Source organism: Polypterus senegalus, chromosome 8, assembly GCF_016835505.1.
Source record: "Polypterus senegalus isolate Bchr_013 chromosome 8, ASM1683550v1, whole genome shotgun sequence".
Taxonomy (NCBI): Eukaryota; Metazoa; Chordata; class Cladistia; order Polypteriformes; family Polypteridae; genus Polypterus; species Polypterus senegalus.
In genome coordinates, this window is record NC_053161.1 from 95,421,913 (window position 1) to 95,444,491 (window position 22,579).

The 22,579-nt window shown below is 35.9% G+C and overlaps 1 protein-coding gene across 4 annotated transcripts in view; it reads right to left on the minus strand.

Annotated features, from left to right (window-relative positions):
• Window positions 1-22,579, minus strand: part of LOC120534138 (voltage-dependent calcium channel subunit alpha-2/delta-1) — a 690,895-nt gene that overhangs the window by 319,669 nt on the left and 348,647 nt on the right. For all 4 annotated transcript variants that reach the window (XM_039761461.1, XM_039761460.1, XM_039761459.1 and 1 more), the window contains exon 6: window positions 6,565-6,691. In XM_039761461.1, coding sequence (XP_039617395.1) covers window positions 6,565-6,691 — 127 coding nt within the window. The remainder of the gene's footprint in view (window positions 1-6,564; window positions 6,692-22,579) is intronic.

Genomic DNA, 22,579 nt, shown 5'->3' on the forward strand with positions numbered 1-22,579 from the left:
ATTATAAAAAATATTTTCACTTTGACAGAAAATCCAGAAAAACTCTTGATCAGTTAAGAACATTACAGCATAGACATTGTGTTTGAAACATTTTACATTTTTACAAAATCATCTATCATAAATGCCTCTTGATCAAAGAATAATGGACAATTATAAATGGAAATGGAGCTGCTCAAGTAACCGTAACGCCAAATTAAGTAAGTCAGCTGAAACAGCATTTATTAAATCTATGCACTGCACTGCAGTAATTTTGCAGCTGTTGAAATTAAGTTTTTCTACTGCTATTGTCTCTAAGTGGTATTGTACCGATGTGACAAGCAATTTCCTTCATTTGATTAAATCCAATAAATACACTACTGGACTCCACTTCTACCACAGGCATATTCAAAGAGTCATAAACTGCCAAAAATTAAGACTTGCACACCCATTTACCTGTATTATACAGAATGTAATCAACATCATGACTACAGTCATAACACACAAAAATAAGGAAAAGAGAATTCATCAAATACTAAATGTAAATACAGAGTTTAGTGCATACAATATCCATTAATCCATCCACTTTCTAAAGCACTTATTCATTCATGAACTCTCCCCAGGTGCATGGAAAGCAAGGCGGGAATCAACACGGAGCGTCAACCTCATCCTTCCAAGGGCATGTCTTATATCTAGTTGGCTAGTCATCAACTAACCATATCGGGATGAGGAGATTGTGAGGGAAATCGGAGTACATGGAGAAGCCTCATCCACCCACTACAACAAAATTATCAGTGTTTAATATCACAAGGTACAGGCATTTCAGAAGAGTTTCAATGAACTGAGAACCCTGACCTTAGTAGTGGGAGAAACTCCATTTATTTAGTAGGTTCCTTGTTCATAAAAAGAAGCAAACACTTTTAAAGTGAAGGAGGGAAATGGGTAAATTTAGAAAGGACAAGAACGTATTACCAGAGTCGCTAAGTTTTAGGAGAGACTGAGAGACACAAAGGTTCCTTGAAGATTTAAACATGAACTTCCTAACCAAAAAAACCCCACAATTCTTTAGAAACCCAATCCAGAACATTAAACTGTCAATGCTTAGAGAGAGTAGAATACTTATTCCTCTGGACTCCTGGGTTTGAATGCTGGCTTTGGAACTGCTTGTATAAAATTGACATGTTTTGTCCATGTACGTGTATGTTTTTCTTTGTGCTCTTTAGCTTTCCTGTCACTTACGAAGATATGTGTATTTGGTTAATTGGTGTGGTAAATCGCAATAGGAGTCCATGGGGATGCGTGATTTTAAAATAAAAACAGTGAGGCTTAGACTAAGTGGGGGTGGGTGTGTGCCATTGGAAAGCTGTGTGGCTGCAAGATGTATAATGGAGAAATTTGCTGATTTGTTGCTCATATGCAAACATGATCATCTAAACCAGTCTTCTTGCTGGCACTCTGGAAGTCATAAACCAAAGCACCCACACGTACAAAGTATATAAGAGGTCTGGTTAGAACATATAGGGGGGTGGTGATCGAAAAGGAAGAGAAAGAAAGGATCAAGAAAGAAAGAAACAGAGAGGAGGAGTAAATTCAAGGAACATCATTTAGAAAAAAAAAAGCAAAGAATGGAGATCTTTTGGGAGGCCCTATCATGATCAAGAGGAATGGAACAAAGCCCAGCTCCATTATCCCACCACTATCTCTTGGTGTCTGTAAGATGATCCATGAAGCAAATGGTCACTGCTGCTCTTCTGAATGTTCAGCAGGTAACCGGCTGAGGTGGATGTGGCGAAAGCTATTGACGGATCACTGTGATTTGGCCCAGCTGAGAAGACCAAAGGGGTGAGCGGGGGAGGCAACAGAGAGATGCACTGGGCTTGTAAAAGAATACAGAGCAAGAGAACTCAGTATTAACTCTGTGATTTTAAACTTGATATTAACAATCATCTTTGGATTTGTTGATTTATTTACTTATTGAACAATCTTAACTCCCACAAAGATCATTTGCTTTTTTTCAAGGATTATTTATTTATTGAAGTCTTGATTGCACCTCAGATTTTGAACACTTATTGGGCTGCCTGTTTGAATAAAATACACTATGCATTTTTTGTTGCACCAACCTTGATCTTTTGCTTTGTCATTGCACTAGTACATCCTCAGTTCATGATTATCAATGTCCTGGGAAATGGGTAATGCCAAGGCTGTAGGCACCCAGGGTATCACAACTAGCTACTCTAACATGGCTCCATACCAGTGAGTGTAAGTGAATGCAGGAGTGTGCTGTGTAATGAACTGGCATCTATCCTAGCGTGTTTCTTGTCATGTCTATAATGTTGCTGAACCCCTGTGACTTTGGATAAGATAAAACGGATTAAAAAATGAATGATATTTGTATTCATGCTTGAGTATGCCCTATGTGTGGAGTTTCCATGTTCATGTCCTCCTATAGGTTTTCTCCGTGTACTCCATATTTTTTCTTCCACATCCCAACAGCAAACACATTGAAGTATTCACCTGCTTTAAGTTGGAATTTGGATGTGGACATGTGGACTGGAGCCCCTATCTAGGGTATGTTACTGTTATGAGTCCAGTGCTGCCAGTGTAGCCTCCAACCCTCAGTGATCTTAAATTGGACTGCGAGGGAACACTGCTTTTAAAGTTCACTAAAAGCATTTTTTGAAAATTAGATCAAGAGAATGACATAAAAGTGTCTTCTTTCCAAAAAGGAAATAATCTTCTATGTATTTCCGTTTATGGTCTTCAAGACTGCAATTTCACTTGACTTCATTTATTTCCATTTCAAATTCTTGGAATAGTCAAGACTAATTTTATCAAACAATATTTAAACAATTAACTTCAGTCATGTGGCACTTTAAAGTAGAAAGCAAGGTCACCCACTCAGTACTTTAGAAATCCTTTTTACTAACAACAGTAGTTAACATTGTTGACAGGGACTGGTGTTCGATTTCTAGCCTGTCTTCAGTCTATGTACATTTTCTCCTGGGACTACAAATTCTTCCCAAAACACAGACACTTTGGATTTATTCGGGACTTTAAACCTGTGCAGTTGCTGTGACTGGAATGTGCTTGTGTGAAAATGGTCTAAAATAAACCCACTCAGGGTTAGTCCCTGCTAGGCTCAACCTCTTGTAATAAAGCAGCAGAAAAGGAAAGGATGGAATGCTGGACACATTTTAAAGGATATACATATGTCAAGGTTAAAGAGTTTTGTTGTTTATTGCTACTGTCTTTATTTGTAAATTAACATAAATTGTCTGGCTTTTTCTTCAGTTTCGAGCAATGTATAAAGTAAGAAGAAGGGCCTGAATTGAACTTTCATTGAGTGTCACAATATGTTTGTTAGAATCTGACTGATTTTTTTCTTTTATGGTGAAATAAGCATCATAACCTCTCCTGACACCACCAAAATGTTAAACTTGATCTTCACTGTGTTCGTTTTGGTTGCAGTACTGTAGAAACCTCTTATTTTGTTTTCTTCTAAAAGACAATGACAATTAAGAGGAAATAAAACTTAGTACAGCTGTCATTAAATTTGCATTTCCAGAATTAATCAAAGGAACTTTTTTTTTTTTAATAAGTTTTATTTTAGTTGTGCTGCTAGAGCACAGTACATCTAATTAAAAGAACATAAACTATACTAAGAAAACTTTCTTTTCAGCCTAGGAACGATATAATGACAGCGGAAGGTCACCAGTGTCATTTCTTTTTCTGCTCGTTTCTCTTGCACACATTTCATTAAATGTGACATTCATCAGGTGCCATCTGGAGAACTAATTTAACATTTTCCATTCTTGTGTACAGACAACTTAAGAATTTGCCGACTGTATCTCAGCATATTTAACTTGAAGGAATATACATTAAATACAATAAAATCAGCATTCTAAATCATTTTTACTGTCAGATGATTAGGCAGGCCCAGCTTTTTCTATAGGCCTAGAAGTGACAGATATCTTATGGGTATTGCAGAAACTTATCAGGCAAACAGGGTGCAGCAATGCTCATTGAATGGTGAGAAGCTCTGACTTGTGCAGTACTTTTATTGTCACCAGGGAGTGGAGCATTTTGGAAAACATCATGATATCTGGACACTGTCGACACTATGAAATCTACATGCAACTTGAGATTAATTAAATTCATAAATTAATTAAATTGAGATTAATTGACAGCACATCTGAAAGCAATTTAAATAAGTTCATATTGATTTAAGGGAGACTGGTTTTAATTAAGTTTGTTAGTTTGTGTTCAAGGCCTTTTCTCTCCAAAGGCACCTTATTTGCACCATATGAGTGGATTTGCAGCCCATCCCTGGTTAGATCACATCATGGGCCAATGCTGTCAACTCAGGTCTCAGCTAAAAGCAGCAAATGGTCTTGATAACAAATGTTCAAATGGGTGGATTGACAATTTCCACTACAAACTTTTCCTATCTTTAAATTAGTGAATCATATTTGAAATATTATTTAACAGAAAAATGTCTTATGTCATATTGAACACATACTGTACCTAAAAATCCTTTGGCATAACTTGCAAGACCGTTAAAATACAACTTTTTTCTGTCAAGTATAAGAAGTATTGAAGAAAGCAACAGATGATTCTAACATCAACACTTGACATAATTTGTCTCTTCTATATAAGAACTTAAGAAGGGTTTTGACAAGAAAAGGTCATTCAGGCTTAGATTTAGATTTAGATAGTACTTTATTTGTCCCAAGTGGAAAATTTTGCTTTTTACAGAAACGTAAGGAATATTATAACAAACAAAAACAACAATAACGGCATACCTCAAGAAAACAGAAGAATTACAAAAAAAGAAGCAAACTTCTGACAGGGCTAAAGATGAGAACAGTTGCAGTGAGGCACTATAAAAGCTTATTGCTGTAGTTATAAAGGAGTCTCAGTAGATGTTCAGTTGTAGACAATTCTCATTGCACCAAAAAAAAAAGTTCTGCATCTGACTCCTATATTCTATCTCACCTGCCTTGTCAATGAAAACCAGCAGCTTAGAATCATGTGAGAATTTCTGCAAGAGACCTGATGTTATATTTAATGTCTGAGGTCTGTCAAATCATATGTACATTTAACCCAACATGGCTTTTCAGACTGTTTTTATTCTTTCAAAATACCATTGACTCAACCTCAATCCCCAAAGTCTACTTCACTACTTGATAACTTAATAACTATTGAAAAAATAATCTGTAGTTAAGATTTGTAGGTAACTAATTATATCATATGCAACAAGTGCAGTGTTGCGAAGAAATGATTTTACACAAAATTTACCCTTACCCAGCATCCCTCTCTGTTCTCATGTTCTTCCTGATGAGCTCTTTTTAAATCAAAATCTGACCTCCACCCTACTAATTTTACTAATTTCTGCAGTCATCTATATACATTGTATTCCGTCTCAGGTGACTGGAATGATCCCATTTCCCATTAGCAACCCTGCCCTAACAAACTAAAAACATATATATATATATATGGGAGCAACGAGTCAGTGGACAACAAACAACATGTAAGAAAATAAATAAATAGAGAAAAGGAAGGCAGGGGAAGGAATTACTACAGTCCTAACATGCTGCTCACTTTGTGCTTGTGCCACTTATTCCGAAAGCTGTAATAAAAAAGATTGATATGGAGTCAGCTGTTCCTCTCTACTCTCTCCTGAATGTTTGTAGTGTAAAAATGGAAAATATTTTTTTCACATACATTCTAACAGTAAAGCCATTACCCAAATTTCAGCGATTCATCATATCGAGATGTAGAAATTGGAATTACCATCAAATAGTTACTGTATGCTTATTGGTTTCTCATGTTGAGTGTAAAACCACACATTTATTAAGGGGTTTGCAAACACTGGGGCCAAAATATGTGACATTATGACAAATACTTAATTCAGTCATATATTACATTTTTTTAAATAATAGATAGCTGCAACCAGATTCTGTAACAGTGTTTCTTTAAAATGTACGTGTAAAAATAAGAGTATTCAAACATCTGATCTAGTTTTAGCTTTTATTGAAAACTAACTTCATGAAAATTAGCTCTAGAGCAGCTCAATACATTACCAGGTACACATTACCTAATAGCTCAGCTCCTTAAAGCACAAAATAATACATATTAATAGCAGAATACCAGAAGCTGTCTAACATGAGATCATTTTGCATGTCGCACAACCACCAGAACATCCACTAGCTTAAGCATTTGCGTTTTACTTCAGGATCCTTGCACATTATACAAGTGATATACTTTAGGTGACATGTTAATAATTCCCCTGACTACTGAAAAATCACATGACAATGAACACCTTGATCCTTTATTTTTAATATGCATTGGTATCTTGATTTAAAGTAATGTTGCAACTCCCTTTTGAAAGCCACTAATTCATTTAAATACAACTTATGTGTTCCAATCTTAGTAAGCACACTGTATTCACTAACATAACTACCTGTTATTACAGTGGATTTAATAATATAGATTTTTACACAACAACCTTTAAAAAGAGCTCTATACATGTTAGGTTTTTAGCCTTTAAAATACCTTTGAGCAAGAGAAGAAAATGGGTTTACTTACAGCCCTCATAGATGTCTGTTGGGATATGGACAGCAGTGTGATTGTAGGAAATAAGGCGTTTGAAGGAAGGGTCCTCTTTGAACTCTGGCTTGATCCTCCTTTGTTCAGCAGTCTCATTTGAATCATACTTCAGAGTGAAATAAATACAATGAGAAAAGTCACATAAAAGACACTATGATTATTAGTTTATAATTAATTATATTAGACATCAATACAATATAAACAGTAAATATTAGAAATGCTGGATGATTTGGTGGTGCCATGCTAGCAAGGCTGCCTCATCACTTGTCACAACTTTACCAGGTCTCCTACCCTGGGCTCTCCTTTTTGTTCCTTTTAGTTTGTTATTTATGTTTTTTGATTATTTTTTCTTATTTTTCTATGTTGTTGTTTTTGTTAAATTTCGTTATTTGGTATTTTGTTTTGCATTTCATTTTTACAGGGTATTTGTTAAAAATGTTACTTTAGTTTCTTATTTGTCTTGTTATTTTTTTGCTGCTTGCATGTTTATCCAAAGAGGACTGTGCCCACTGACACTGTAGCTGTGCCCCACAGAAAGCCCATTAGTTCATGACGATTAGTTCATGCTCATATAAAGCCTTGTAATTATTTTTCTTTTGTCATACACTACTACAGTTATAATTTTGGGCAACAACAGGAGCTTGCAAATGTAAGTACGCAACATTAACTGAATTAAACTGCTACATTGTGCTCAATTTTGCTGTAATAGCGAAAGCAGGTTCTTAAAATGAATAAATGGATGGACCTTTTATTGTCAGCACCATCAGAATGTACTTTACAAAGCCAATAGGACAATACATATAAGAAAAAAATGAGCCAACAAAGGAAAATAATGTGTCAAACAAAGGCATTGTTATAATATACTGCAAATTTAAATTATTGTTCTAAGCTTGTAATTCTTTACTGCAGTCCTCATAATGAATTAAAAAATAAGTACCAATCACTGAATGAAAAAGTACATGTGAATTCATTGATACTATTATCTCTTTTCAATTCAGTTTGTATTCTGTGTGAGCCCCATATTGCTGATATTTAAATATCTGATTATGAAGACACATCTGGCACAAACCTACCCAGCAGCATTCTAAAAACAGTGGAAAGGATTCCCCTGAGATTTCCTGCTGCCATGAATCATGCTTTCAGTCTAATTTTGAGAGAGGAAATATCACAGAAAATAAAGAAGGAAAAAATATTTGCTTCATATAAAGGTACAAAAGCATAACTCCCATGATATTGAGCAGTAGTATTCTATAAAACTAAAGCTTCCACATTTTGTGAAGGGACACGGAAAAATATTTACCCTCCATATACTGCTGAATTATAATTTGCTTTAATTTTCAGGTATAGTCACGCACGTGCACATGGGAGACTGCTAAAAGGACTAAAAGAGGGTAATTCCACACCAAGCCAGGGGGTGGCAGGGTGCATTAAACCACTTTTTTTATTCCTGCAGACCAAACATGGTGATGTTGCTTCCTGTTCCGGCCCTGATAACATCACTTCTGGTTCCAGCCACGATGATGTCACTTCCGCTAACCTACCTTAAATACCAGACCGCTTCTGCTTGTGAACTCAGTTCTGTTTTGGACTCAACCTGTACATAACTGTACTCAATTCTTTGCAGCCTTATTCTAGTATATGGGTGGCTGCCCCAAACCTTTTTTTGTGTCAAGGTGTTTCCTTTCACAGTATACGTTAAGAAGCCACCTATCTAACAGTAACTTGTTCTCTTATTTGCTCTCTGAACAGTTACATTTTTGAGACAAAGACAAATTTTCACATCATGGATGATAAGCATTTTTCTAATTATACATACAAATTCCACTGCAAATAGCTTATTCTGTCTCCTTCCAAAGAAACATAACTAGACTGAGATCTGCTGGAAAGCACTGAATGAAATTTAAGTCATTGTCATGTGTCCATGAATTTCTATTCCTAGTGGCTTATAAAATAATGTTATTGAAAAAAGCTCATAATTAGGTACATTGCCCCTATCAAGTAATGCACCAAACATTTTAAGATATTATTGGTATTCAAACATTCCTCTTCCTGAATTATGAAAACCAGTCTGTCCTCACAAACAACATCCACATAATTACACTGCCACCACCAGTATGTATTTTTGAGATATGGCATGATAAACCTGAAGATTTGATGAATTTGTGTAATAACCCGGTACTGCCATCAGTTTGGAAAACCATGAACCAGTATTCATCACACCACGTCAGATTTTCATGTTTTCAGTCTTTCTGTTTCTATGCCCAAGCAAACTCATCCTCTTAATCACAAGAACATTGGAGTTGAAGTTAATGGCAAATTTCACACAAATGCTACAAAGTATTTCTTCACTAAGAGAACCATTTACACAGTACGCTTCTACCAAGTATAGATTATAGGTTTTTATAGGTTTATAGGGCCCTTACAGTCGTGTACAGAGAATAGTAAAATTCATACTTTCACATGCAACATGTTACCCCTCTTTGGCACCATGATAAATAATTATAACTACCTAACATTGAAATTTCTGTCTTCCTGATAAATCTCAGAACATATTTGTCAATAGTAATGTCCATTTGTGTTAGAAGACAGTAACTGTAGCATGTTCAAATCTCAACTTTTACATTCTTTTAAAGACTTACATGAATAGAAACTAATGAACTATGCTGGGCAGAATGGCCTGTTCTCATCATTACTTTTCTGCTGCTCATCTTCTCTGTTTTGCCGAAAGCAGTTTAACTCAATTTCGTCATCACCTGTCATAACTCACCAGTGACAATCCAGCATATTGTACATTCTAATATGCTTATTTTGACACTAATGTTTTCCTCAGCTGTAAGCTGTACTTTTTTAATAAGTATGACTCCAGCCAGCCTTTTAAATAATGATTTTTTCAAATTATAAAGCTGTTGTTGGCTGAATGTCGTTCAAGTGGAGGAAAAAAAACACTTGGCATACTTGTTAACCCTGATAACTACAAAAACTGCCAATAGCATGTCACATTTATAGAGTAAATGTTTAATGTGTTGCCAATCGTCTATCTAAATTGCACACATACACTCGATCCATTATTACCCATCCCTCTAGTCTACACTGGACTGTGTAGATTTGATGCAGTCAATGAAGTACTAATGAATTAAATAACCTAGGTAGGTGGTACCTAATAAGTAGTCATGTGGAATACATTGTAGCAAAGTGAATTTATGGAGATTACAGTCTTCTCAATTCATGTTTATTTCATACAGCCACTTTTATTGCAAAGATATGTGATCACATCTAATAAATACTAGTTCCAGGCAGGAGAATGACCCTTTAATCTTGAAATGCCTTGAATTGAAAATGTGGATTTTCAGATTATGAATGAGCTTTTACATGCTGACAATGGATAATTCACTTTGTTTAACTTCTTCTAACTAACTGCTAATTCTGAAAATTCTGAAAGTGCTGAACTCTTATTCCTTCATGAGGTCTGTTGTCTCAAATTGAATTAAATCACCTGGTAATAATTGTGGATGCATAATTAAACATGTAGTCTTTATTTATCTTTGAAAAAATGCCACTTTATGTTATGATCATGTTAGGGTGTATGCAAAATGCTATCTATCTATCTATCTATCTATCTATCTATCTATCTATCTATCTATCTATCTATCTATCTATCTATCTATCTATCTATCTATCTATCTATCTATCTATCTATCTATCTATCTATCTATCTATCTATCCATTTTCCAACCTGCTGAATCCGAACACAGGGTCACGGTTGGTGACCAATCCTGGGCAGGGTGCCAACCCACCGCAGGATATCTATCTCTCTATTTATTAATAGTTTTATTATGTAAAATATTACATGTTTATGAAGTATTGTTCTATTTGCTAAACAGACTACTTTATATGTGCTCACTATAAGCAAATACTAAAGAATACATTTCTAAAAGGAAGTTCTTTTTAAAATTGTTACCACATCCTTCACTTCTGGACAGTCCCGCAGACTGGCTTGTGTCTCTTCACTATCTGATGTTTTTATCTTTCTCTGATCTGTCAACATGGCCCTTATTCCCCATGCCTTGCATAATGATAGCCAGTCACAGACATGCTCGCTGCCTAAATCAATAATGCTAATGCATGATTTCAGCAAATTCCCTAAAAGTAAACATCATTTAAATGGAGCTGCTTCTTGTATGATCTTTTGTATGCCAAGTACTGACCTTTTGTTGCTTTATGTGACCAGTCTTGCAAATATTCTTCACACCAAATTACATTTTCAGGGTGTCTGGCAAATCAGTTGAAAATAAACCAATTTCTTAGGGGTCAGAAGATACCTACTACAAGACATCCTGTTGTTCTGTTTGACAGTAAACCCACACATAAAAATTATATTGCAGATTGGCTAAGACTGACTTACTGTGAATTATCTTGGCATACTGGTTAGCACTACATCAAAGATACAGTTTCCTGGGTTTAAATCCTACACTCACTGCAGCTTGTGTGGCGTTTATTTCTCTGAACTTGGGCTTTCTTTCCACAAAGCACAAATATGTGTGTATTTGATTACAGTAAATGGCCATTGTGAGTATGAATGTGTGAGTGAATGGGTCTTTGATGGAATGGCACCTTGTTCATTGATGTTTCCTACCTTGCACTTAGTCTTGTCAAGATAGGTACTAGTCTCTCAGGACCTTCAATTTGATTAAGTGGGTTTCAAAATTTTATGTTTAGTCTCTAAAATAGTTTTTGCATCAGTATTCATCTGAAATTTTCTTCTCAAAGTGGTCTTTGTCTATGTTATTAGTATATGAAGCACTTGACATCTCCAAATATTAAAGAAGATGCAAAATCATGCTTGTATATGTGTTATACACCAAGAACGTTATTTGTCATATTTATAGAATGGGCATGAAACTCAAACAACTTGTATAAAAAGAAATTTATGAAAGGATCAGACCTTTGACTTTGTAGATATATTTTTTGTTCTAAGCTCTAATCAGACCACAAATTGTGTATTTATTTATATCTATATCTACTGTATATCAATATCTGTATCTACTTTATATTGTCACGCTTGGGTCACAAAGTTAAACAGGTTCACTCAGAGACAGAAACAAGCATAAGACTCTTTCAGGAGCGATCCAGGCACACTGTCAAACGGTCGCCACAGCTCTGCCTCTTGATCAAAAGAACACAAAATCTTCCCCCTCAAAGGGACATGGCAGCTTAGGAGTGCCGGCCGGAGCAGAGGATGTCTGGGGGAAGAGAGACAAAGCAGTATGACACAAGGGCAGCTACAATGTGGTCTTTTAAATGTTTGAAGCCCCACACGAGATGTAGATCACGCGGCACAGCAGCAAGCAGCAGGCTAGTAGCTGATCCGCAAAGAGGAGATGAAAAGCTGTGTTTGTTTCCCATTGTATCACTGTTTAAGAGGGTCCCCTTGGGGCCGCGTTCACCGTGTTCACAATATCTGTATCTATGTCTGTCAATGGGCCTTCATTGGATGCATTGACTAAATGTTCCTTTTGACTAAAAGTTTTATATGGCTCACTGAAATGGCAATGTTGACAATTTAATGCCAGGCACTAACCTCATATGCTTTCCAAGTTTAATGAAAACTGTTTCTCATTGTTAAACTTGCAAGATTGATGGATGTTCATTTTAGTTTGATTGAAATCTTGTTTAAAAGGAACACACTACCAGTATCAGCATTTTTATGGTCTTTTTCCACATCTCAAACTTTCAAAATATTTAAATTGTTTAAATTAAATTTTTTAAAGGTGGCATCTGTGAAGCTCCATGGTTAAGCAGTAAGTTTTTTTCTTGGTTGATGGCATATTGATGCAGTGATTATTAATGCTGTCTCTCAGAGGCTACATCATGGGATTCATACCTAGCCTAGTCACTATGTTTTGTAAAGTTTGAGTAGCTCTCCAGATTTTTTTCTGGCTATTCCAGAGTCCTTCCCATATCCCTAAGATATGAAGGTTAGTCTTGATTGATGACCCATCCAAAGCTGATCCTGCTTTGCACCTGATGTGCCCCATGTAACGCATAACACATTTTCAGAAATTGATAGGAATTTCACTATAGATTGACACACATCATGGGCAACAATACCAACGTATATTCAGCTCCCTTTGACATCAGATTTAATTCAGAAAAATGTCAGATTTGTGCAAAGAATGATGGCTTGGACTGACCTTGTCTGTTTTTGTAGCTAGGTTATTGATGCATAGTGTAAAATGTGGTATATGAAAGAAGCAGTAACTGTTGGAGCTAGTTTTACTTATGGCATCATTTAAAAGATATGCACAGAACTTATTTTAACTTGCTTGCATGTCACTTCATGACCTGTAAGTGCAGTGACTGCCTCCTCTTTTTGTAATTTGAAATGCATATTGTGATAAGTGAGTTTTGTGTTTACAACAGCTTCATAATGTGTCAACTAAAATATACCAGCATAATTATAATAATACAGAAACATATCTTTTAATTAATGCTCAGTATAGGATGTATGAAAAATGAAAGAACTTAAGTAGAGGAATCAACTAATATAAGCATTTAATCTTCATCTTTGTTCACATGATTATCCAAAAGCTATTATATTTAAAAATGTCTCTGCCTCAAATCTCATGCATATGCTTAGAGCTGAATTTTCAAGTTAAAAAGAATGATTAAAAGTACTGATTTCGATAATAATTTGCTGTCACACAGGTTTAGACTAGTTTTTAAAGTGTAGATGTAATATACCCTGTGCAAAATTTATAATAGACTCCTTTCATTTTACTGAGTTTTAAACAGTGCCTATAATATTCAAAAAGATGATCTTTCACACTTAAGACATTTTCAGATCTGTTGTATCGATTTCCCACAGAGAACACAGAGATACTTCCTTGAGTAAAGCTCTGGAAATGAAATCAGAGCTCTGTGTGAGGGTGTGTGTCAGATGAAAGGGAGATTGAGCATTTACAAAGCTCCCTGCTGACAATTACAATAACAAAGAAAAAGAAACAACCACCTGCATCTTTGCTAAAAGAGATGCATGGACATGAGATTAAACATGGGCAATAAAGTATTAATGCAGAACGTAACCATGTGCATTGAGTATCTTACTGATACAAAAGAAAAAAAATGATGTGTTGATTTTGTACACTGCTTTTGGAAAATTGCATTCACCAGTCGATGATTCCAGTACAGTATGTGTCAATGCATAGCCAGTAACTATTGTATAAAGCGGGTGATAATGTGGAATAAAAACTCATTTCCTTCATTTGTCCTTATTATTATCAGAAGACTAAAAATAATTCTACACAAATTCCAAAATGTATTCAAGCATCTGTGGTATAATCTAGGCACTAGTGCTATAAACCTGTGCTTGTACTGATCTTTGCAACAGAACCACAGTAGAATACCATGAATGGTCTTGGAGAAAAGAATACACAAATTATATATTATTGCCCACTTGAGACCTCTGTATCCAAGTTGTTGTGGTTCAACTTGACATGCATATCAAGAAGCAATCTGGTTTATATTTAAATTCAACAGATGGAGAGATTTAATTTGGACCTATAACCATTTAAATGAAAAGATACCACTCAACTGCCAAAGTCCTAAGTGAAGAACAGATGAACCAGTAGTAATCACAATTTTGCAATTCAAAACACTGCACTTAATTTTATTTATTATTTAGTTTAATATTAATTTTACTTATACTAATTGTCCATACTATTCATGCAGATAGCATTTTTCAACCTATAATGGATGCACTCATGACTGTACAGTATTAATGTTATATCACTAAACTTGAAAAAGGCTGTAAAATTAAATTCATTTTCATTCCAGAGTAGAAAATGAATAAAGGACCTGCTAAGAAAATATTTTGCTTTCAGTATAATTACTTGGTACATGTGTTCTACTACATGTCCTTATAGGTTCAATGAACATTACTATTCAAAAGAGACAATTTTGAAACTGTGCTATATTTCTTTGCCAATACTCTTAAATACATTCTCAATCCCGATTAATTCAATTTACTGGTTAAAAAGTGCAAGAGCAGCCATGAACATGAAGTAAAGAACAACTCCGCACAGGGTGCCAGTCTTTGAATTTAATCACTTCAGAGTTTTCCTAAAAAAACATTTTGAACAAAGGCAAACATTATTAATGTCTAATACATTGCAGTCATATCTGCACTTTTGCTGTCATTATTATGTTACAAATAGTACCGTGCAGACTGAATAAATAGCACAGTGAATATTATAAAAATTCCACGTCATTACAACAAAATAAATTTAAAAGTTACTAGTTAATGAACAGTGGCATTTCTGTATTTAAGGCCAGGATGTCGAAGACATTAGAATATTAGAACAATCTAGACGAGAACAGGCCATTTAGCCCAACAAAGCTCACCAGTCCTATCCACTTAATTCTTAGAAAATCATCAAGTCGAGTTTTGAAACCCCTAAAGTCTTAATGTCTAACACACTACTTGGCAGCTTATTCCAAGTGTCTATGGTTCTTTGTTTAAATAAAAACTTCCTGCGTTTTTCTCAGTTGATTCTGGGGTTCGTCAGGGGTGTGTTCTTGCTCCTACTCTGTTCAATGCTTGTATGGACTGGGTGTTGGGCAAGGTCGTGCGGTCCAGCGGCTGTGGGGCCTCTATTGGTGAAGAAAGATTCACGGATCTTGACTTTGTTGACGATGCTGTGATCTTCGTGGAGTAAATGAAGGTTCTGATCGGGACACTCTGTGAGGAGTCTGAGGGTCTGGGCTTGTGAGTGTCCTGGATAAAAACCAAGATCCAGGCCTTTAATGACTTTTTGGGCACAGCCATCAGCAGTGTGTCTGTTTATGAAGAGAGTGTTGACCTTGTTGAGAGGTTTACTTATCTTGGCAGTGACATCCATGTCTCTGGTGACTGTGGCTCACTGAAATGTGAAGTCAGTAGACGGATTGGGAGAGCATTGGAGGTCATGAGGTCGCTGGAAAGGGGTGTGCGGCACTCCCGATATCTATGTAAAAGGACGAAGGTCCAAGTCTTTAGAGTCCTAGTCTTGCTATATGGTTGTGAGACATGGACGCTATTCAGTGACCTGAGACAAAGACTGGACTCCTTTGGTACTGTGTCTCCCCCGAAAATCCTTGGGTACCGTTGGTTTGACTTCGTGTCGAATGAGCGGTTGCTCATGGAGTCCCAAATGAGGCACATCACCTGCATTGTGAGGGGGCATCAGTTACGGCACTACAGCCATGTGGCGCGTTTCTCCGAGGGTGATCCGGCTCATAAGATCCTCATTGTTGGAGACCCAAGTGGCTGGACCAGGCCAAGGGGTTGCCCACGTAACACCTGACTGCAGCAGATGGAGGGTCATTTCTGGAGGGTAAGACTGGTCCATGTGTCTGCCTGGGGGGTTGCCAACCGGGATCCCGAGTTGTTTCGCCGTGTAGTGGGTGCAGCTATGCGCTGTACCAGTGAATGCTCCCCAACTTGACTTGAACTTGACTTGTTTGTTGTATAGTATGTTTATGATAGTCATTTTTCTCATTTTCTATTTTTATGAATTTATTAAAGGACTGTGATGGTGTGTGTCCAGGGCTGTTGTCTATCCTCTGCCCACTACTTCAAATAATTGAAAATAAGATGAGATTTATTGAATAAAACCACAAGCAAATGCAAGTGTCCAAATACATTTGTGACATATGAGAAATACGTAAACTTAAGATTAAGAATACTTCACAAGTGCTGCAGAATTTTAATGTATATTAGCCTACTGTAAAATTAGAACTCAAACAATTTAAATGATTTTCACAGAACAGCAGAATGAATCTGTTTAGTGCAATTGCTTTCCCTTTAGGCCCCACGGCAACCAGAAAGAGTAAGCATACAGCATAGCTGCTATTGACTAAGAACGTGTTAATGACATGGCAGTGTCTAACCCAGGAAAACAACTTAGTCTGTGCAATGTAATTGAAATCTTTCAAACCCCAATTAACTCTTTTTTAATGAAACCATAAAAACCAGCAAATGGAAAGCATTCTTATTCCTCTGTATTCACCATATTTTTTTCTAAACTTAATTCATGCCCCACCATGTATAAACTACCTGAAGAGAAGACTTCAGTAATGAAAGCCAGAGTACTTGTGTCATGCAATACACTGCAGATTTAATGGCTTGAATTAAAATCCAATCGAGTTTCTCACCTCTGTGAGATTAATTTAAAAAAAAATGCCATGCAGACAACGCATTGGCAGCTAAAGTAATCTGTTACAACAGTGCATGCAATTAAATTCTAAGTGAATCTGATTCTTCTCCAGAGGCCGCAGCAAGAATGCAATCAAAAAACATGGCTGAAAACAAAACAAAATCTCATGGGAGGCATGGGCTACAGATTAATTTTCCATCTATTCAAACCCTGTTATCAGTTTATTGAATTACATTGTCTCCTACGACTGACAGTCAGCAAAATATCTCACTCATTTCTCTGAAATAGAGCTCAGTACCAATTTCACTACAATTCTACTAGAAGCTGACTTCAATTTCTGTCTCTTTATAGTCCTCAGTGTAGCAGTTCAGTATATTTTCCTGAGGTTGTTGTTCCTTTTTCAAAGGTTGAAGTTTTCCAAATAACTAGACATAGTTCAGTCATGTTAAAAACAGGATTATTTGGTTTATGGCTTCTCATAAAAATTACTTTCCATTTCCTTTACTTCGGCTTTAAAATAGCCTGAGGGAATATAAGTACATCAGAATAGTGCAAGATGGTATAAAATGGTGAGTGAATATAAGAAAATCAGAAACTTGACAAATGAGAGGACACGAGAGAAGTACAGTATATGGGAGTGTGGCTCTTAAGGATTTAGGGGCTGCCAATGTCTTATGTTGATGTTGATTGGAAAGGAATAAGATGGAACATATCAGAATAAAGAAAAAAATGAATGAATGAATAAATTAATTTTGTCATCTAAATATGGAGGTAAAACTTCAGACTCCATTCTTTTATTCAGTGCAACTCATATGGTTATTGTGGGTGATTCCATAATCCTACCACTAGTCCCCTTGTTTAATTAATTACAGCAATTTGTTCTTGGTCTGAAAATGTGCCCTGTTGCACAAACAAGTCAACTTATTTGGAATCGAGAAGATTACCTTCAAGTTACAAGTGACAGTACAGGTCAATATGTTCATCCAATCACCATGTAGCATGGGTGGGGAACTGAAACAGTGCATTATTCCTACAAAAAACCACAACTCAGTTTCAGACTGTAACAGCACAGTAGATCTTGGCTCTTTAAGGGTAAATGGGGTAAAGAATAAGGATTACAGAAAGATCATAGAGAAAGCAATATGTCAGGGAGACCTCACGAAGAGTTCAAATAACATCTAATTGAGGGGGTGAGAGCAGCATGCAAATAACTTCAGGTCATCTTATCTGCTTCTGCACAAAATGTACATGTACTGTATATCTTACTGACAATTTTATAAATTAAAAAGGAATGGTTGTTTATTTCTATTGTCTAAAAGCAAAAAGTGTCAGCATAATGTACAACATTGTACAGTATTTTGAACGTTTGTCTGAAAATTAGAAATCCTTTTAGTATTTTGATTAGATGTAAAGTTCAGTAAACCCTGCCAAAACAAGACAAAGTGGTAAGGGAGGATTATATGAAAAAAAGGACTATTTAATTTTGCAAATATGGCATTCAGACACCCAGGCAGCAGAGGGGTCTCCTTCTGATGATTTGTTTTCTTAAAAATCTGAAGTAGCATTTTGCATTTTGTTTCAGTTTCCACAGCCAATCTGTCTCTTACTTTATGTTCATGTTCTTTATTTTACCTATAAATGCAGACATTTTACATTTCTGCTCTTGCAGTTTCCAAAGGTGTGTGAGCATCTTCGTCAAATGAAGGTCTTGTCTAACCTACAGATACCGAAGTCAATTAGAGTTAGTGGGGCCGTAATGATAAAAACATGATGAATGCCATCCATATTACATATGTGCAAATTAAACGACTGTAAAAAATATCAACATATAAAATCTCATTTATAAAACTCTGTGGTTAATTTACAGTCAACACCATCTCTTCAGAAAAGCAGCCTACGTTGCTTGCCACATATAAACCTGTGCAACAATGATGACCTGGTCAGTCTTTACAGCTTTATCCCCAAAACACACTCTACTGTGTCTTCAGCTTCTTGTTTCAATCAATTTCTTTGCTTTCTCAGAACATTATTCTCAGTTCTTGAAAATGAAACTCCTTCTAGTGTCAGTCAATATTGCATTCTTCTTTATATTTGTTTTACAGATTAGATTTCATTTTGCACATAAGTTTATCAGCTTTAATTCGAATTCTTCTTTAAACAACTGGTGTTGGTGTGTTCATGCTACATTAAATAAAGAACACTTTATTAATGAGAAATTAAGCTAAGTGATGAAAACAAAGTAGAGCTTTCTAAACAGACCTTATAATAAGGTGCAGTTAAAAATAGAAAATAAAAACACTCATAAACAGTTTAAAAATGTTCCCCTTTTGAGGTAAATGTGAATAGACTATAGCAGTGCTTGAGTATACCCCAGGATTTATAGTGCCTCTGACTCCATGATATATGTTCTGATGATTAACCAAATGACTGTGGGCTGTAGAGCGTTTGTTTATAGAGACCCTAAACCTTGGGTGGTCTCAGCATTAAAAGCAACACCTACTTTTGCTAGAGTGGTGTGTGGCATCCAGAGATGTCTTTTCACTTTTCATTTTATTATTGTATTCACCATCATCCCTCCTAAATAATTATATTATATTTTCGCTCTTGTCTCAGTCCTTTGGGCATCACTTTAATCTTTGGCCAAGTGACTTTTCCAAGCTAAGGAGCTTGGCCTCACACTCTTATCAGACAAGAAGGGTTATTACAGATTTTTCAGAGAATTGGGTCAGCTCCATGTCCAGAACACTTTCTTGAATAGTTCTTGCTATGGAGTGGGTAGCCATTTGGATTCTGACCATTGGTCATTCTGCTATTGCAAAACCTAAAGATCCACAGGGGGTTGTTTTTTCAAAGATTCACTTTTTTTATTCTCTGTTTCCTGTGTGCATTCCATGCATGTTGGTATAATTGAGTCTTTACATACTGACTAATAGTTGTGTTGGCTGATATGCTCCATGCTTTAACTATGTTGTGATTTCATATGCACTGTATAAAAAAGATACTGCTGTTCTCATATTTGTGATAGCAAAGCTCACCTTTATGTTCATATTTGGAGAACACAAAGACTTCAAAATTGTTTTCATTAAAGGAACAGACATTCTAAGATTTTAGCTTTACAAACAGCTTTAGTTTACACGGTAACTTGTGAGACTGTGTTTCAGACATTGGTTGACATTGGTTGCACACAATGATACAGTTTTTTTGGCATGGGCATTTGTATTTCTTTTCAAACCATCTTCATATTTTACATTATTTAAAGGTATCCCTGAACCATCATGGAAACTGACCTTCTGAATACTGCATTTCTGTGATATTCCAGTCAATACTACTGTACTGATTCCTATTCTGATGAATACACAAGTAGTGTATTTTTATCGTTTTCCTCTGTACTAGTTCTTTGATCTATTAAAAATGTAGCAGCACTAGATAAAGTCCAGAAAAGAGCAAGAAGGCTGATTCCAGGACTGCAGGGTATGAGTTATGAGGACGGATTGAAGGATTGAAACTTTTTTCAGTTTAAGTAAGGTGACATGATTGAAATGTCTAGATTATGAAAGGAATTAGTACAGAAAATAACACAGAAACACAGGGGAAATTTTGCAGAAATGTTAGGATGTTATTTTTCACACAGACAGCCATAAAGATATGGAATACAGTAAGTTACCAAGTAAAGTGGTGGACAGCATGACCCTAAACTAGCTAGATGTTGTTTTAGAGGATTGTAGTGGACAGGATTGGCAAGCTTTGTTGGGATGAATGGCCTGTTCTCATAAAATGTTTATCTAATGGTCTAAATATTCTTCCTAGTTGAACTGTCTCAAAACATGCCAGTACTCCAGTGATTCTGTTCACTGTGACATCTTTATGGACAAAGATAACTACGCCTGAATACTTGACATCACAGCAATAAACTGACTCTTATTAAACTGACTCAATCATATATAAATATTCTAAATGTATCATTGTGGTATTACTGGTGTGCTGTGGTGGAAGTTCAAGGCTCCAGGATCACTATGATTTGACTTACTCCCTATTTGTCTCTCTGGGTAATGTATGATGAATTCAATGTCTGGACCTCAAGTGGTGATTCCTATAGTAATGGATATATAAACTTAATGGTTTACAAACCTAATCATGCGCTAATGTCTTTTGAAAGACAATACTGGTAACTGGAGAGCATATAAACAAGTCGGTGTGGGCAAATTACCAGGCTATGTGGACTGGCAGATAATCTTGTGTTAAATCTTTACATAGGGACTTGGAAAGCAAACTAACTTGGGCAGATGAAATTTAATGTAAGTGTAAAGTATTACACGTAGGAAGTAAAAATATTAGGTTTGAATACACAATGTGGGGTCTGAAAATTGAAAGTACACTTTATGAGAAGGATCTAGGAGTCATAATGTACTCATCACTATCAGCTTCCCGACAGTGTTCAGAAACCATTAAGAAAGTAAACAGAACATTAGGTTATATAGCATAATGTGTGGAGTACGTCCAAGGAGGTTACTCTCAAGCTTTATAATGCACTGGTTAGGCCTCATCTGGAGTACTGTGTGCAGTTTTGGTCCCCAGGCTACAAAAAAGATATAGAAGTGGTAGGAAAAAGTACAGAGAAGAGAGACTAGGCTGATTCCAGGACTGTGGGGAATGAGTTATGAGGAAAGATCAAAAGAGCTGAGCCTTTATAACAAAAAGTATTTAAGAGCTGATAAGATTGAAGAAAATTATGAAGGGAATTAGTACAGTGCATCAAGATCATTACTTTAAATGTGTTCAACAAGAACACGGGACTACAGTTGAAAACTTGCTAAAGGTAAATTTTACAACAAACATTAGTAAAGTTTTCTTCTGACCGAGAACTGTAGGCACATGGAGAAAGTTACCAAGTAGTGTGGTAGACAGTGAGACTTTAGGGACCTTCAAAGCTAGACTTGATGCTGTTTTGCAGGAACTAAATGGATAGGATTGTTGAGCTATGTTGAGATGACTGGCCTGTTCTCATTCAGATTGTTCTAATGTTTTAAAACAGGAGCTACCCAAACATTGTTTAACCTGTATGCATAGTAGATGTCCTGGAAATGAAAACCCATGCAAATATGAAGACACAAAGGTCTATAAATATTAGGCAGATGGATTTATCAATGGTCCCCTGAAAACAATTTTCATACTCTTGGGTAATTAGAAAGTAATTTCAAATAGAGTTATAAACAACAAAGAATATAATTTATGATACAACACACAATTTGACCTAATTGAGTTTGGAAAGCAGCCAACTTCAAGGTTAACTAGTGTGCCTTGCCCTTTACAGAAAATGAAAGATTATTTGTATATGGGGTTACATCAGGCTTCCAGACAAATTTCATTTAAGATGGCTAAAGCCAATTTTGAATGTGTATCTCTGACCCCGGAAGTAACCCTTGAATAAGGCATCAAGTCTAACCTCCACCAATGTCACCAGTCAAGAGATCACTTAGGACAAAGACTCACTGACAGAAAGGAAAGCAAGAGAGAGAGAGAGAGAAAGAATGGATGGTGAGAGGGAAACTTTTTGGGAAGTGTAAAAATAGGGAATCCAATTTACCACAAAGTCAGGGCAACTGGATTTGCTTTATATTTTGCCTTATTTTTTAACACTGGAATGACAACCAGGTTGTACCATCTATCTATCTATCTATCTATCTATCTATCTATCTATCTATCTATCTATCTATCTATCTATCTATCTATCTATCTATCTATCTATCTATCTATCTATCTATCTACTCATACAAATACTATTTCATTTCAATCTTAGAAAG